This window comes from Lonchura striata, chromosome 3 (assembly GCF_050655825.1).
Source record: "Lonchura striata isolate lonStrDom1 chromosome 3, ASM5065582v1, whole genome shotgun sequence".
Taxonomy (NCBI): Eukaryota; Metazoa; Chordata; class Aves; order Passeriformes; family Estrildidae; genus Lonchura; species Lonchura striata.
Window position 1 is genome coordinate 24070715 of NC_140705.1, and position 14466 is coordinate 24085180.

The 14466-nt window shown below is 37.8% G+C and overlaps 1 protein-coding gene across 16 annotated transcripts in view; it reads left to right on the forward strand.

The window, feature by feature from the left end:
- MLIP (muscular LMNA interacting protein) overlaps positions 1-14466 on the forward strand; it is a 108371-nt gene that overhangs the window by 82186 nt on the left and 11719 nt on the right. For all 16 annotated transcript variants that reach the window (XM_085574644.1, XM_085574633.1, XM_021551162.3 and 13 more), the window contains one exon: positions 4-129. In XM_085574644.1, the coding sequence (XP_085430770.1) occupies positions 4-129 (126 nt within the window). The remainder of the gene's footprint in view (positions 1-3; positions 130-14466) is intronic.

Consider the following 14466-nt stretch of genomic DNA (forward strand, 5'->3'; position numbering starts at 1 on the left):
AAGACAAAACCTGGTGTAATTCGTCCTGTGCTGGTGAAAGGAAAGAGTGCACAGCAAAAGGAGGAGCCCTATCAACCCAATCCTTTTAAAAAGTACCTTGAAGAAATCAGTGATCAAAATGTTGAGCAGGTGAGTAGCTCTCAGTCTGAAGGATTTTTGTAGCCTCAGCTAGTTTCCCTAAAGATGAAGGAATAAACATAGATCCTAGATCCTTGTTTTGTCCCGATCACTTCTTTTTTTTTTTTTTTTTTTTTTGCAAAGTTAGATGATTCCCCAAGGGGCACCTGGCTCCTAAAAGAAAATCTTCAAGCTGAGATGGGCAGCTGGGCATTCTACAGGGCCATGTTTTCTGGTGATGTAAAAACTTGTATGTTGAGGAGAGGAACTTCTCATGATATCTGTAAGAAACATTTCGAAAAAGAGGGTTGAAATCCTGTGCTTCCCTGTCAAACAGATGTCTAGATCATATCTAGTAGAAAGTGCTTCCTTTGTCTGAGGCCCAGACCTGAATCCTCTCTGAAGAGAATGACAGCAAGGACTGGGCAAGGTTCACAACTTCTTCTCCAAGGGTGACTGCAGAGGGGCCCCAGTGCATTTCTGTGTCACTTCCATGCATAACTCCCCCAGGTCCATAACTCCCCCAGGTCCATAACTCCCCCAGGTCCATATATCCATGTCCCTCCACAGACTGAGGGTACAGTTGTACCACATGACATATTGGGGCAGCAAAGATGCTGTCTTCCCCTGCAGCCCTCTGCATGAAGCCATAGGATCACTTTGCAAAAACACATCTTCAACTGTGCTGACATGCATGAGGCATTATCTTAGAGAAACTCCAGATAAATGGCTGTGACAGCCTTTCCTCATGCATTTGTGTTTGTGTGCATTATTGGGGAAAAAACCTTAAATACGATACACAATCTGAATGTCCCTGTAAGAGTTTGTTATTAGCCTATCCAGTATGTTCTGAATCTTCTATCTGGAAGGAAGTAAAATGAAGCCAATAGTCCTCTTGTCAGACACAATGAGAATAAAATACCTTACTAATTGCATTTCTCTTAATCCTGTGCCTCTCTACTCACATTAGACATTTTAGCAATGGCAGCCCTCTCTTCTTCCTTTTAAAACAGAATTTAATTAAGAATTTAATTGTAGCTCTTTCCATTCCTCTCCATATCTCTGATCTGATGTAGAAAAATCCAAGAACTCCTCAAGAATACTGCAGCAGTAGAGAAGAAAATAATTGTAACGTGAGTTAGTTCCAGCAGCATCAGAAGTGGCATCAAAAGGTTTCCATAGAATGTAGAGTTTATATAAAATATAAGAAAAAAATGAATAAAAATAGTGATTTTCTGTTTGACTTTGAACTTTGGAGGTTGACAGTGAATATTTGAGTTCAGTGACTACAGGTGAGTTGACAGTGAGTTATCCATGCTTTAACTTACTGAAAGCCTTCAGATTCCAAGGTGCTGTGCTGCTGTTTTCCTGGCATGAAAGAGCAGGAGAGTTATCTGAACATTTTACTATAGATCTTTTGCCCTAGGCCACATCAGCAGAGCCTTCCTGTAAAGGCAGAGGGGCAGTTCAGACCTCCCTTTCGTCAGGGCTGGACACTGATTATGAGGCTATAGTTTTACTGATGAAAGGATTATGCAATTCACCAAACTTCCTCTTTTCAGACAAATACAAACCTGGGGTTATTGCCAGGGCTTGAAGCATTATGACATTTGAAGCTAACTGTGGAAACCAATCAACTTACACTTTATAAATTATTTGTGGCACATATTACTGAAATGCTGACAGCATAGTAAGTCTAATGTTGTTGTTACAATAGAAGGCAAAGTTATTTATATGAAAGCCACACATTAAAATGAAAAAAAATATTGCACTCTCTTTAATAGATGGAAAAGTTGATTTCACAATTAATAGGTTCAGTTTTGCTTCCTTTATGTAAATGAATTATGTTGTACACTTTATAACACTGATAAATTGATATTTTTGCCCTAAGCTAAGTAATATTACAAGATGCTGGAAAATATGTTTTATTTTAGAAGATCTTTATAAAGACATCTTTGTTCTGAAAAAAAGAAGTAATGACTTGTATTCAGATGGATTTACTTAAAAAAACTGGCTTTGTTTGTGTGAGAAATGGCTATATGAGTCTTCTCATAGTCTCATAGAACAATTAATAGTATAATAATATGCAGATCTAGGGAAAACAGTAGTGTTGAACAAGACAGCATATGCTCTTAATTGCAGCTCCTGCCTCCCAGAGCAGGTTCATGGCACTGATATTATATCCCTTGCGGGTGGAGGGGACTTGGATGCCCAAGTGAGGATGTTCACAGTCTTTCAGCACCTGTGAAACTTTCCTGAGGGATTTTAGTGCCCGTAGGTGGGCTGCAGCACTGACTGTGGAACTGGGCTTGGTGCCAAGACAACAGCTTGAAAATTGCTCTGGTTGTCTCTAACTGTGTGTTTTTAGCCTGTAAAGACTAATGACTCATTCTCCCCCTTCAACTGCTCTTAGTAAAAGCATTTTGGCTGCACGGTGGCTGACTTCCAAAGAGGGGGAGTTCTTCCTACCAGTATTCCCCCCAATTTGGATAAATTTACTGCTTCCATGGGATATAAGAGCAAGGAATTAAAACTGGGAGACTGGAAGTTAGGCATTCTGTTCTCTGTGGAAGAGCCACTGCTAATCTGTCCTCAGATAAGATTTTAGGAGGCATTAATTGTGGCTGTGGGCCAAAGTGCTCATACTGTTACAGATTTTCCCTGGTTTTCTTTGAAGATTTTCCCAGTCATTCTGGGAGGTTCAGCTCTTACATTTCTATTCTCTCCCTCTTTCTGGGTTTTCTTTTCCTTTCTTTCATTATAGTACCGTTGCCAGCAACAACCTCTCTAGGTAATGCTGCCTCTCCTTCAAGTAGTCCATCTTGACAGAGCAGACCCTTTCAGACTGTCTTTGAGGAGGGTAGAGAGTAGATGTGATTCTAGGTGGAATCACCTTTATTAATTTATTGCTTTTGATTTTTCTTAGACCTCTGCAGTACCTCCCTGCCCTGCCAAACCTCTCAGTGTGACATTGAGCACTGGTGACTATGTGGGTGACATTCAGTTTGAGACATAATAATGCAGCCAGCTGTAACTGTTGACCTTCAGCTTCACATCCCTCTGTTGAACACACTCTGTGTTCTGCACACCAGAGTAGCTTGTTTGTTTTTCATTTCATTAAGAAATGTTGCTGTGTGGAAAAGTAAATTTCCTCTAAAAAGAAATAATTTTTCTTTAACAGGTAGATGATCTCCTGCAGATAATCCAAAGTAACTAACAGAGAAAAAAAAAATCTAAATTGGCAAAGATCATCTGGAAAGGATGTAGTTCAGCTCACAGATATCTTTCATCATCTGTGCTCTGGGCACAGTGTATATAGATTTACACTTATGTGCTAATAAAACTTAAGAAACAAGAAAAAACCCCAATTAATTTTGGTTTTTTCCCCCCCTGAGGGCCTATAAAACTGGTATTACTGTTACCTAGTGGATATCCACCCTTCAAACACTTTTTACAGACAGAGTGTATATTTTTGAGGTTGCAATCCAACAGTATTAAGCTCCCCGCATTTTTAGATGCCTTTACTGGAGATTGTATTTTTTCCCCTCACGAGAAAGAATTCTTTTCCTCTTAGTAAATTTCAGTAGTATTCCAGGAATTTTCTAAGTATGTTCTACTTTGTTCAAAAAAGAACCATGAAATACACTGGAACTGGATATAAATCTGTAGCAGTGCTGCTATGACAGCTTTATGAAGATTTTAATTTGAAACTGGGGAAACAAATTTTTTTTTGGAGGAAGGTTAAGAATTTTGTTACATAACTGTATAAAATGACTCACAAGTAGTGTTAGACAATGTGCTTGTAAATGTTTATTAGCAAGAATATTTACAGACCCCTTTGTCATTTAAAAAACAAATTTGGGCGATGGAAAAAAAAAAAGATAAGGATGAACTAAAGAGATATTAGCTACATTTGGTGTGAGCCTGTGTGACCAGTTTGCAGAGGTTTATCATCCATAGAAGCAGGACTGGTGCCTTTGAAGAGGCACAGCAATAGGCAAGGCTGGTGTGAAGTCACTGGGCTGCTGCTGGGCTCTGATCCTCTGTTTGCTCATGCTCACTCTTTTGGTGGGCGATACATTAGCTTCTGCTGGAACTAATCACAGCTCTTGTCACAAATTTTCTGGTTCTTTGGCTCAAAGGCAAAACACAGTGGAGTTTCTGGTCTAGACAGCCAGCCAACTAAGTGAGACTCCAGGATGTATTATGTCAACAGCCTTGACAAAATTAAAGTGCAAGATGTGTGCCAAAACCTGGGTATGCCTCCTTGATTCTATCTCAAATCTTTTGAAAATCTTTTTTTAAAAAGGATTTAATCCTTTAGGTGCAAAAAGAGCATACATATTGGGTTTTCTTAACCAGAAACACTATTAACTACTGACAGAACAGCAAAAAATATTGTGTATGCACCTTCATTTGTTTAACACTTAAATGTCTCAAAAGTCTTGTTGGAGTCTTGCTAAAAACCTTGGAGTGCTCCTGCTCATATACAGAAACAACCATCTTTTGTACCTTTCAGACACCATTTTTACATTGTTTTTTTTTACATTTGTTCCTGTTTTATTAAATTCCCCAAACATGATCATTTTATCATAGCACAGGATCCTTTAGGGATTTTCTTTTCTGTCACTTGAGCACCAGTTGAGCACCAGTTGAGCCACAGGAGGGAGATGCCCAGTCAAAGAATAACTGGTTTAATGGGACATCTACTGCATGTTTTTGTGTGTGCACTTTCATGCCAATGTAAATGTTTAGTGTAGGTCAGTTATATTGGCATGAAAGTTCAGTACCTTTCCTGGTTAACCATCAAGATCTATGAGACAAAAAATGGCGCAAGACAAGCACTTTGCTTTCTGCCCAGACTTCTTTTTTTGCGCCCATTAATTTGTTTCTGTTTACTTTTTTTTTTTTAATAGAAAATTGTCTTTTACACCCTCTGTATCCAACTGAACTGATCTCTCCAACTAAGTTCCCTTTGTGTCCTCCATCCATCTCCCTCACTGACTGTCCAAACCCTGGACTTTCAGCCACTTCTTTTCCATTGTGTGTGATGTTCATGAGAATCCTTATAGCCCCTTACAGACACAACTTTTTGTACAATAAGGTGAGCATCAAGTATAGTGTGATTCAAGATCTGTGTAGGCTATTATCCTTTTAATTCTAGGCAGAATTCAGCTGAGTCATTAGGATTCAGTGCTGGCAAGAGCTAAAGGAGATGTAGCTCAGATAAGCCCGTGTGTCTCACTGCCCTGGAGAAGTTACAGATTTCCCTTTCCTTAACACAGCTTGTGTTGGGTCTGGCTTTCTCTAGACCAACTAGGACAGGCTCCCACCACTTTTCATTCAAACTATTTCTTCTCTGCTTCTCTACTATTTCTTCTCCAGTTCTCTAAAGCAGTAATAATCTATTTCATGCCTCATGCTCAGATTAGTTTTAACATATACCCTCACTAAAGTAATGAGGTATTTATTTTTTTCTTGGTGATTGAGCAAAGGGAGACTAATCTGAGAAAAATACAGACTTTTCCAGTGGCTCTGTCATCCTGACAAGCAGTTTTCTCTTGGCAATGCAAAGTGAATGATGTTATTGCTGACATTTTTATCTTCTTTGAAACAGCATTGGAGAAGTTGGAGAAAAATCTCTGTAGAACAAGGTGTGTGGGTAACCGGGCTGGCTAATGAGCTTTGTAAGGTGAAAATTGTGTCCTATGCCTAAATTGAAGTATTTTTGATGAGCAGCTGACACAGAGTATTTACAGTACCTCAAGAGAACTCCTGCCCTAGAAAAGCATCAGCTGTGGAAGTTCATAAAAGATGCTGTTTGGAACCTCTCAGTGCATCCCTTCTATTTCCTCTTTTTCTAACAAAGAATCTGGCTGCAAATGATCAAACCTTTCTTCCAGGAGAGACTGTCCCACACTGAGATGTACAGTATACTTTGGGACACAAGAAGTTAAAATGTAGGCATTGGGTGCTGTTTCCTTAGGCTGTGTCTTCAGGGGAAGTACCAGGGTGAAATATGTGTCACTAGTTTCAGGCATGGAATGACAGGGAGTCAAGACTGCTTTGGAAAAAAGAGCAATCTCTGCAGAGAATACATGTTAATCATCTGTCTAAAGAAATACCTGGAAATGTCTTTCTCTCTCCATACTAGAAGCTTAGTTTGGGTTAATATGCAATATCCATGGTGTTTGATATTGGCCCGTCCATCCTGTGGGATTTAGAGATTTTACCATTTTACCCAATTATGAGAATGAACCAAAACTAAAACTAAAATCAGCCTTCCATTCTGTCTTTGAGACCACCTGAACAAAAGCACCTTTTCCCATCTGAGAGACTGGCTTAAAGAGAACAAAAGTTCTGTTTAAATTTTTACTGAACTAGGCTGACATATTAGGCAGAAAAGATTTTACAGTCAAATATTTTGGACAAGTTCCTGGTTCATTATTGGCATTCACATAAATAAATAAATAGTTCTTATGACCAATAAAACCATTTCTTTATAACAAAAATGGGTATTTACTGTTGTTAATGAAAACAATGCTAAAAAATCAGAAATTTGAATAGAAAGGTGAGTAAGTCAGGAAAAAGGTGTCTAAAGGTAACTAAGATAGTGTAATGTTTTGGTATATCATATCAGTTGTTCTTTGGCAAACAGAATAATCAGATGCCAATACTGGGCTATTTTAATACAAACAGAGTTGTTTTTAACCCAAAAACAAATTTTCATCAATTAGATTTTTTTAATGCTTCTGTTTTGGTCTGTAATATTAACATTCATTGATAAACAAAGGAAGATTAATTTTGATTTTGTTCTCATAATCAATATTTAGCATTTGAGTCAGTATATGCTGATAAAATTTCTAACGATATTTGCCTATTATTTCCTGTACCACCCAACTAGAATCTAAGGTAATAATGCTTTTAAAATTAAATTATTCAATTTATTGTCATAAATACTTGCAGTAGCAGAAAACATACCACAGGAGACACAGGCTAAAGTGTTGAAATTTCAAACAGTTAGACCCATTCTATAAACAACATCCCGACAGCATGGGAGTTCTTTATGTTCTCTACTAAACCTAGATTATTTTTTGTGTTAGTTCCATGAATTTTCCCGTTTCCACTTCTCATCCTTTAGGATAAGGAATAACAGTGACTCGCTGTCTCTCCAGCCACCCAGTAATCACGCGGTCAGTGTCCACAGGGTCAGTCTATGAATGTTACCTTTCTAATTACATGTGGTGTTTTGCTTCACCTTCCACTAGAGGGCAAAACCTACTGGAATAAATTCTTATAACCATTCTAATATGTTAAAAATGCAGTATTGAAAAGGGACAGGAGGTCACAGTGAATTAAGTTATTCTCCACCTGCACTATTGTTAAAAAATTACCTTAAACAATTGTTCCCTCAGAAATGGGAAATGGAAACAACAAAAACAATTAGCTGTTTCTTATACTAGGGAGACTGGATATGGTGAGGGCCTAAAGCCAGGATCATGTCATTTGTTGGCTCGGAGTATAAGATAATATCAGCTGTATTGATCTGAAATGCTTATTGAAAGGGCACTGTGGTGTTGTTTAGGCAGGCTTGACTTGGTGCCAGATTGTTTTTTTTGAAATACCTGAATCTCCATAGGTGATGAAATTACAGAGATTAAGCTGAAAGATAGACTGGGCAGTTTTTGTGGATTATAATTGCTCAAAGTGATGAAATATATAACATGTGTCCCAAATAATTTCACAATGTGGTTTTAAGATTTGATAGAGTAGGCAGTGGGAACCAAGGTATTGTGTCTCTCTCCTCACATCTGTGCACAGGCTACTTCTGAAATAAAAATGTTGTCCACTTCAGTGATCTGATTCTGCTCTTACTTGCCTTGTTATCTCTCTTGTCCTCTCCTTCCCCACTCTCTTGCCCAGCCACTAGGTGCTGCTGCACTTGTTTAAACTCCCTGGATTGAATAATTACATGATTTAAATGTTTTGTTATTAAGAAAGCTCCTCTTCCTTTTGATTGTAACAAAACAACTCAGGAAAAAGGAATTATATACAAGTATTGTAGTGATGGAGAGTCTGAGGAAATGTGGAGCTCTGTGGTTTACTCCAAAGCATGGTTCTGATGGGAGGGAATCCCTCCAGTCTTTAAGGGAATATGTGGGGTTGAAGAGCACAACCCCACACCTGGGATACTGTGTCCAATTCTGGTCCCCGCAATTCAAAAAAGATGCAGACAGGCTGGTGAGAGTCCAAAGAAGGGCCACAGATGTGATCAAAGGACTGAGAAGGAGAATCTGCCCTATGACAAAAGACTGAAGGAGTTAGGTCTTTCCTTCCTGGAGAAGGGAAGGCTCAGGGAGGACCTCCTCACAAGATCCCAGTACTTAAAAACTAGTTAGGGAGAGGACAGAGGCTTTCTCTTCTTATGGAGCCACATGGAGAAGATGAGGTACAATAGGTTCAACTAGCAGTAGGAGAGAATTAATCTTGTTATACATAATATTTGTTTTGTGAGAGGGACCAATCACTGGAACAACCTCTGTAGGGATGTTTAGAATCCCCACCACAGGTGTTTTTTGAGATATGTTTGGACAGGATGCTAGATAACCTCACCTAGGCTCTATTTCCCTCAAAAGGCTGGACCCTTCCAATTGGTGCTGTTCTAAGATTTTATGTTTTATATTTAAATACCTCTCAGGGCTGAGACTACTAGCTTTTAGAAAATTAGCTATTTTTTGAAGGAGAAAGGAATGACCTGCTCATGCAAAGAGGCAAGAAATGAATGAGTGTAACTCCCTCAGCCTCTAAGTCCCCAGTGCCTTTCAAACTTTTATTTCTGTCAGCAAGGGCTGAATTCACAATTTATGAACACCTCTGTGAAAATCTCCCTGTTTGTTAAATATTTAGCAGCACAGCCTTTGAAAATGAATTGGAGGAAGCTGCCTTTTTGCAAGGTGTGAGAAATGTTAAAAAATTACCATTTCTGTCTGGTCAGGCATTACTTATAACAGTAGCAGAGGACAAGTTCTCTTTAATGTCCAACTTCGTGCTGAAGCCAATTTAATTTTTTTCTTAAATGGTCTAAGTGGAATTTTCTTGAAACCACTAAATGCAGTCATCCCAAAAGTGTCAACTTTTCATAATCACTTGCAGGTCTCCAGACTCATAGGTAAGCAGAATATTTAAAGGGAGTCTTTATTATTTTTTAAATGAAATCTATGGTGTTTACTTCATCATTCAATTTCCTACTCATTGGAGTTTGTATTTGATTAATACTAGCATAGTGGGAAGTGACATTTTGTCAGTACAACAGCCTTTCAAGGTTGCCATGGAAAAGCACTTTTCTCCCAGACATCATCCCAACAGCTTTTATTTTCTAGAAGACAGTTTCTTTCTCTCTTTTGGACTTTGGTATTTAAATGCTGCACTTGTGTAGGTGTATTGTGGCTGATCAATTGACTATCTGTGACCCAGAAAAATTGCTTTGATATAAAAAAAGATATCAGGTAAACAAGTCAGTTCATTGGTGCTGAGCTACAAACTGGACCTCCTAGATGGGAAAATATTAATGATTCATATTTCAGTGTCTTCTTTGTGTATTATTTTTATAGCATTTCTTGGGCTTAATGATTTATTTTAATGATATAATATTTAGATGACATTTCTATAACTTTTGACTTGGTTTGATAATGCCTTCATAAAATGGGTTTAGAGCACCTGCTCAGCTCATGTTTAAAGAATGGTGTTTATCTTTAAACAATTTTTAGAAAGATCATAACTTTCTAAACATAATAAATTGCTTTATTTTAAAAGCCATTGAATTAGCAACAGAACTTGAAAGTATCTTAGGCTCAACAGCAGATCCAGGAACATGCCCCTAACATGGAGGTGTCCTAAGTCTGGCTCCACCTGGAATAACCTCAGCTACCCATTTCTCTGAAGACAGCTCCTCCAGCGATTACTGTGGCACTGCTTTTGGCCTGGGCAGTTAGACAAGTTTGAGAGCATTTCTGTCCTATTTCCAGTAGGAGAAGCTGTTGATGGTAGCACCCTGGCATTTGCACAGCACAGTGGGATCAAGCCCCAGCAGACACCTTCTATGCTTAGAAACTGAAACATGCTTCCCAGTGAACACGCCCAGGAGTGTTCAAGTTTCCTCTTGAAACATAATTACAGCAACTTCTGTTTCTTTCTGCCTTTTCCTTTATACTGGCTGTCTCTGCTAGGACAGATTAAACCAGTCTTAGGCACCAAATAGTGCTTTAAGATGTTTTGTCTTGATTCTTAGAAGCCTCTACATAATAAAAATTTAAGGGAGTTCATCCTTATATCTGGCTTTCTAGGGTGATGGCATCTAGCCTTCTGCATAGTGGATTTCAGACAGACATTTTTTATGCAATAAACATTCCCAAATATAATAGAAATTCTGTTCCTGGCTAACAACCCACTTCTGAGAACAGAAGCAACGCAGAGGTAAAGGTTCTTATTATCAACATTAGCAGAATTATGTAATTGAGTGAAGAATACCAAACCAGATTTGGTGTGTATGAAACCTGTATGAGAAGCATAAATTATACTTGTGCACTTCTAATTGAAGACAGTGAAAAAGCAAAGCCTGAAGGAAAAAGAAAATCATAATTATTGGAAACTATCCCAAAGCAGCCAGAGCTATACAGACATTCTTATTGCAAATATTTCTATAATGTATACTGTGAAATACAGTCTTAATTAATTTCAGTTTCACTTATATTAGATAAAAGCATAAAATATAACGAGTTCTGGTGAAATTCCAAGGATATACTCAGATCTTGAATTCAGGAAGTCAGTATTTACTGATTTACAGAGATATTGCGAACTAGCCTTTTCTTTTTCTCAGTTAAAACTAGATATAATTTTACTAGTTATACTATGGGCAGAATATGTTCTTAATGCAAATTTTTATATAATAGGTGACAGTTACAGATGTGGACTCTTGAAAATTCACTAAAAGTTTCTGGTTTGAACTTGAAGTAGCTAAGGTTAAAGATCTCTTGCACCAGAAACTTGCTCAGAAAACGGGGAGTTTTCAGTTTAGCAGCTAATCTGGTAATAAAATATGTGGGGGAAAGTCAGCTCTTTAAAATTAAATCCAATTCATTTCACAGTGTCACCTGGAAAGCAGTTAGACTCTGGATGTTTTCATTCAACAAGAAATGAGCCCCTTCCTTGGGCAGGAAGCATCTAAGCAATGACTATTTTGATGAGTCCATAAATAGTTCACAGTCAATATGCTGAGGGAAATTTCAAACACTTTTGTTGTTGGAAATTCTGACATTTTTCTTTCCAATATAGATTAAATTTTGAAAATATTTGAATACTCCAGAAGTCAATATGCACCTTTTGGGTTACATGAGCTAACTCAAAGCAGATAGCTCTAATCCATGTGAAGAAGATGTTTGTCTTTGCTGCCTTACCCTATGGATGTGTAGGTTGTGGTTCTCATGCCTCAAGTCTTCATCATGGGTCTGGAATCCTTGCTGGCCCCTAACTCCCATAATCACCAATAGTGAAATCAGCCCTGCAAGGAACTGCAGTGCTTCATTAGCACACAGCAGAAAATAGAGGCTCTTAACATGATTGCCACAAAGTGGGTAGTGAAATGCATCTTAGTATTTTATGGAAGTGATCCAAAATGAAACATCCAATACAGAAAACACAGTATTATAGTTGCAGATGGAATTGAATGCTTCATTTTAATTTTCTAAATTACTAGCAAGAATTTGCAAGAGAAATCAAAATATTTTGCAGAAAGCTTTTTTTTTGTTGTTGTTGTTAGTATTTTTCATTGAAAAATAATTTTGGCAGAAAATCCTCAGTCAAATCCATCATGGACTGTCCCTGCATGTGAAGTAAAACTCAATCCGGGAAAAAGCAGCCCAAGGAAAATTAGTGCACTGCTGAGCTTGCATGCATCTCCCTCCCACTCCATTTATAGATAAGGAAATGCTACTGCAAAGCCCTGTAACTCTTCTGGCCTCTGGTATTCTCTGGTGTGAAGGTGCCCGAGAAGCTGTGGGTGCCCTGTTCCTGGAAGTGTTCAAGGCCAGGGTGGATGGGAATTTGATCAAGCTGGTATAGTAGGAGGTGCTTCTGCCCATGGCAAAGGGGTTGGAACTTGGTGATTTTTAAGGTCCCTTCCAAACCAAACCTTTCTATGGTTTTATGATTCATTCTATTTAGATTCAAAACTCTCAGTCTCACTGCACTCTGGTGACCTCTGGGCCTGAGTCTGGAAAGAGCCTGTAGGGAAACCATGCCTGCCTGAGAGTTGTTTCTTTTTTGCTGGTACTTCCAGTACCTGGAAAGAGTTTTGAAATCTTCACAATAAAAGCACACGGCTACAATAGTGTATAATAAGAATTTGCAGGTCTGTCACGATGGTTTACTGCAGAAATCTGAAGGCACATTGTAAATCTGTAATGAGATCACTATTTCAACTTTACTTTTCCTTTTCATAGAGGTACAAGATGCAAAAGAATTTGGTGCTTAAGGACTGAATCTTTAAAATAGATTTTATCCTGTGTCATTTCAGAGACTAGAGACATTATAATCATAAATTGACCCATTACATTCTATTGTTTTCTTTCCCCTTAGTTGAAAGTGTTCCTTTCTCTGCTTCTGAGGGTGGTTTACAATTTATTGGTACTGAGTATTTCCTGTTCATTGTCACTCAGATAAAGCAAAGAGACATAAAACTTGTATGAAAATATTTGCTTGCTGTATGTGTTTAAATTAAAGTTTTTAGTCTTTGAGAAATTAGTTGTTTTTCCTATTGTGAAGGAATGTATCTATGTTTAATAGGGGTTTAGATTACCTAATTTATTTTCAAAGGGGATTAAAGACTCAACAGAGTAGTGTAAATGTGAATGTTCTCTGGTTACTATAGTTGAAATATTCTTACTTCCTATGTATATCTCTCACTGGTTCCAGTTTTAAGCTGGTGCCTCAATTAGCAAAGGTTGCACACCCTCCAGAGAGTGACTTAGATTTATGAAAAATGTCTTAACACTGAGAACAATTTACAAAGATTTATATTAGTTCAGAGGGAGCTGTGATTCATAGCACAGTAAAGATCAACTGACCTTTTAAAGGCAAATATGTCTTGCTGATTACAGAACTAAATGAGCAAAGGTCTAATGAAGATATTATATAACCACCTCTTTCTAAGACTTGTCTTAGTCTGTAAGAGGTTATTTTGGGCAGGTGTATAATTTCTCTTTGAAATTGCATGCTGCAAGTATTTATATATTGTAAACATACTCTGCTCTCCTCAGTACAATTTTGCAGCCAGAAATGCAGATTTGTCTAGTTTGCTCTTTTACTGTTCTTAGAAATAATGAAGAAAAAATGCCACATTAAGAGAAATCTGAGTAACATCTGGAAAAGTTAAAAATTGTTGATTAACCTTGTAAGAGTAATGCAGAAATTTTTAACTGTCACAGGAAAAAAGAATAGTAATTATAAAAGCAATATTCATCTCCCACCAATAGACACAATATTTTCACATTTGCATAGGAGATAGGGCTTTGACCTGAAGATGAAAGAATGCCAATGACAGAGTTTGATGAGGTCTCACTGATACTACACACCCATAAAAAGTACAAAGTCCTACTTGCGTTCACATCTCTGATCTGGTGGACACATGCACATTCCTGTATGACTCTGATGGGTGATAGTCACACAATGTCTACTAAGAAAGGGCTAATCCAGCCTCATTCTGCCTACTTCATATTCTGGTACTTTGAAGTTGGCTGTTTCATGTGCAGTCAAGAGCACACAAAAAAAATTCATATATTTAAGATAAAATCAGGAAGGAAAGAACAAGATTCTGTAGCCTTTTGCTTAAACTCATTACGGATATGGGACATTTTCTACAGCAAGACAGACACATTTTGGTTTATACTGACACTTGATAGAAATAACACAGGTAATCAACCTCTGGGTCTTCAGGTTGATGTCACCCAGGCCAGGGCATTTGTTTCCTTTGCAGATGGTAGAGGTAGAATTGTATGATTTCAGGCAAGATCTGAACACCTTTCTTTCAGAGACCTGCAAGACTGAGTGTTATTTCAGCAGAAAAAAGGTGCAGCACTTGATTTATATGTTCCATATTCACTAAAGTACTGCTTAAAGTTCTTTATAAATGAGCCATATGTGACTTCCTTAAGACTAGACCCACCTGACTAGTAGAATGCATAGACTCTTCTGTGATAACTTCAAGGTGTTTTGGTCAGAGAAACCTTGTGGAAACACCTAGAACTCTATATTGTTGACTAACTATTTTTCTTCATTATTATTTGGTGAATTCCT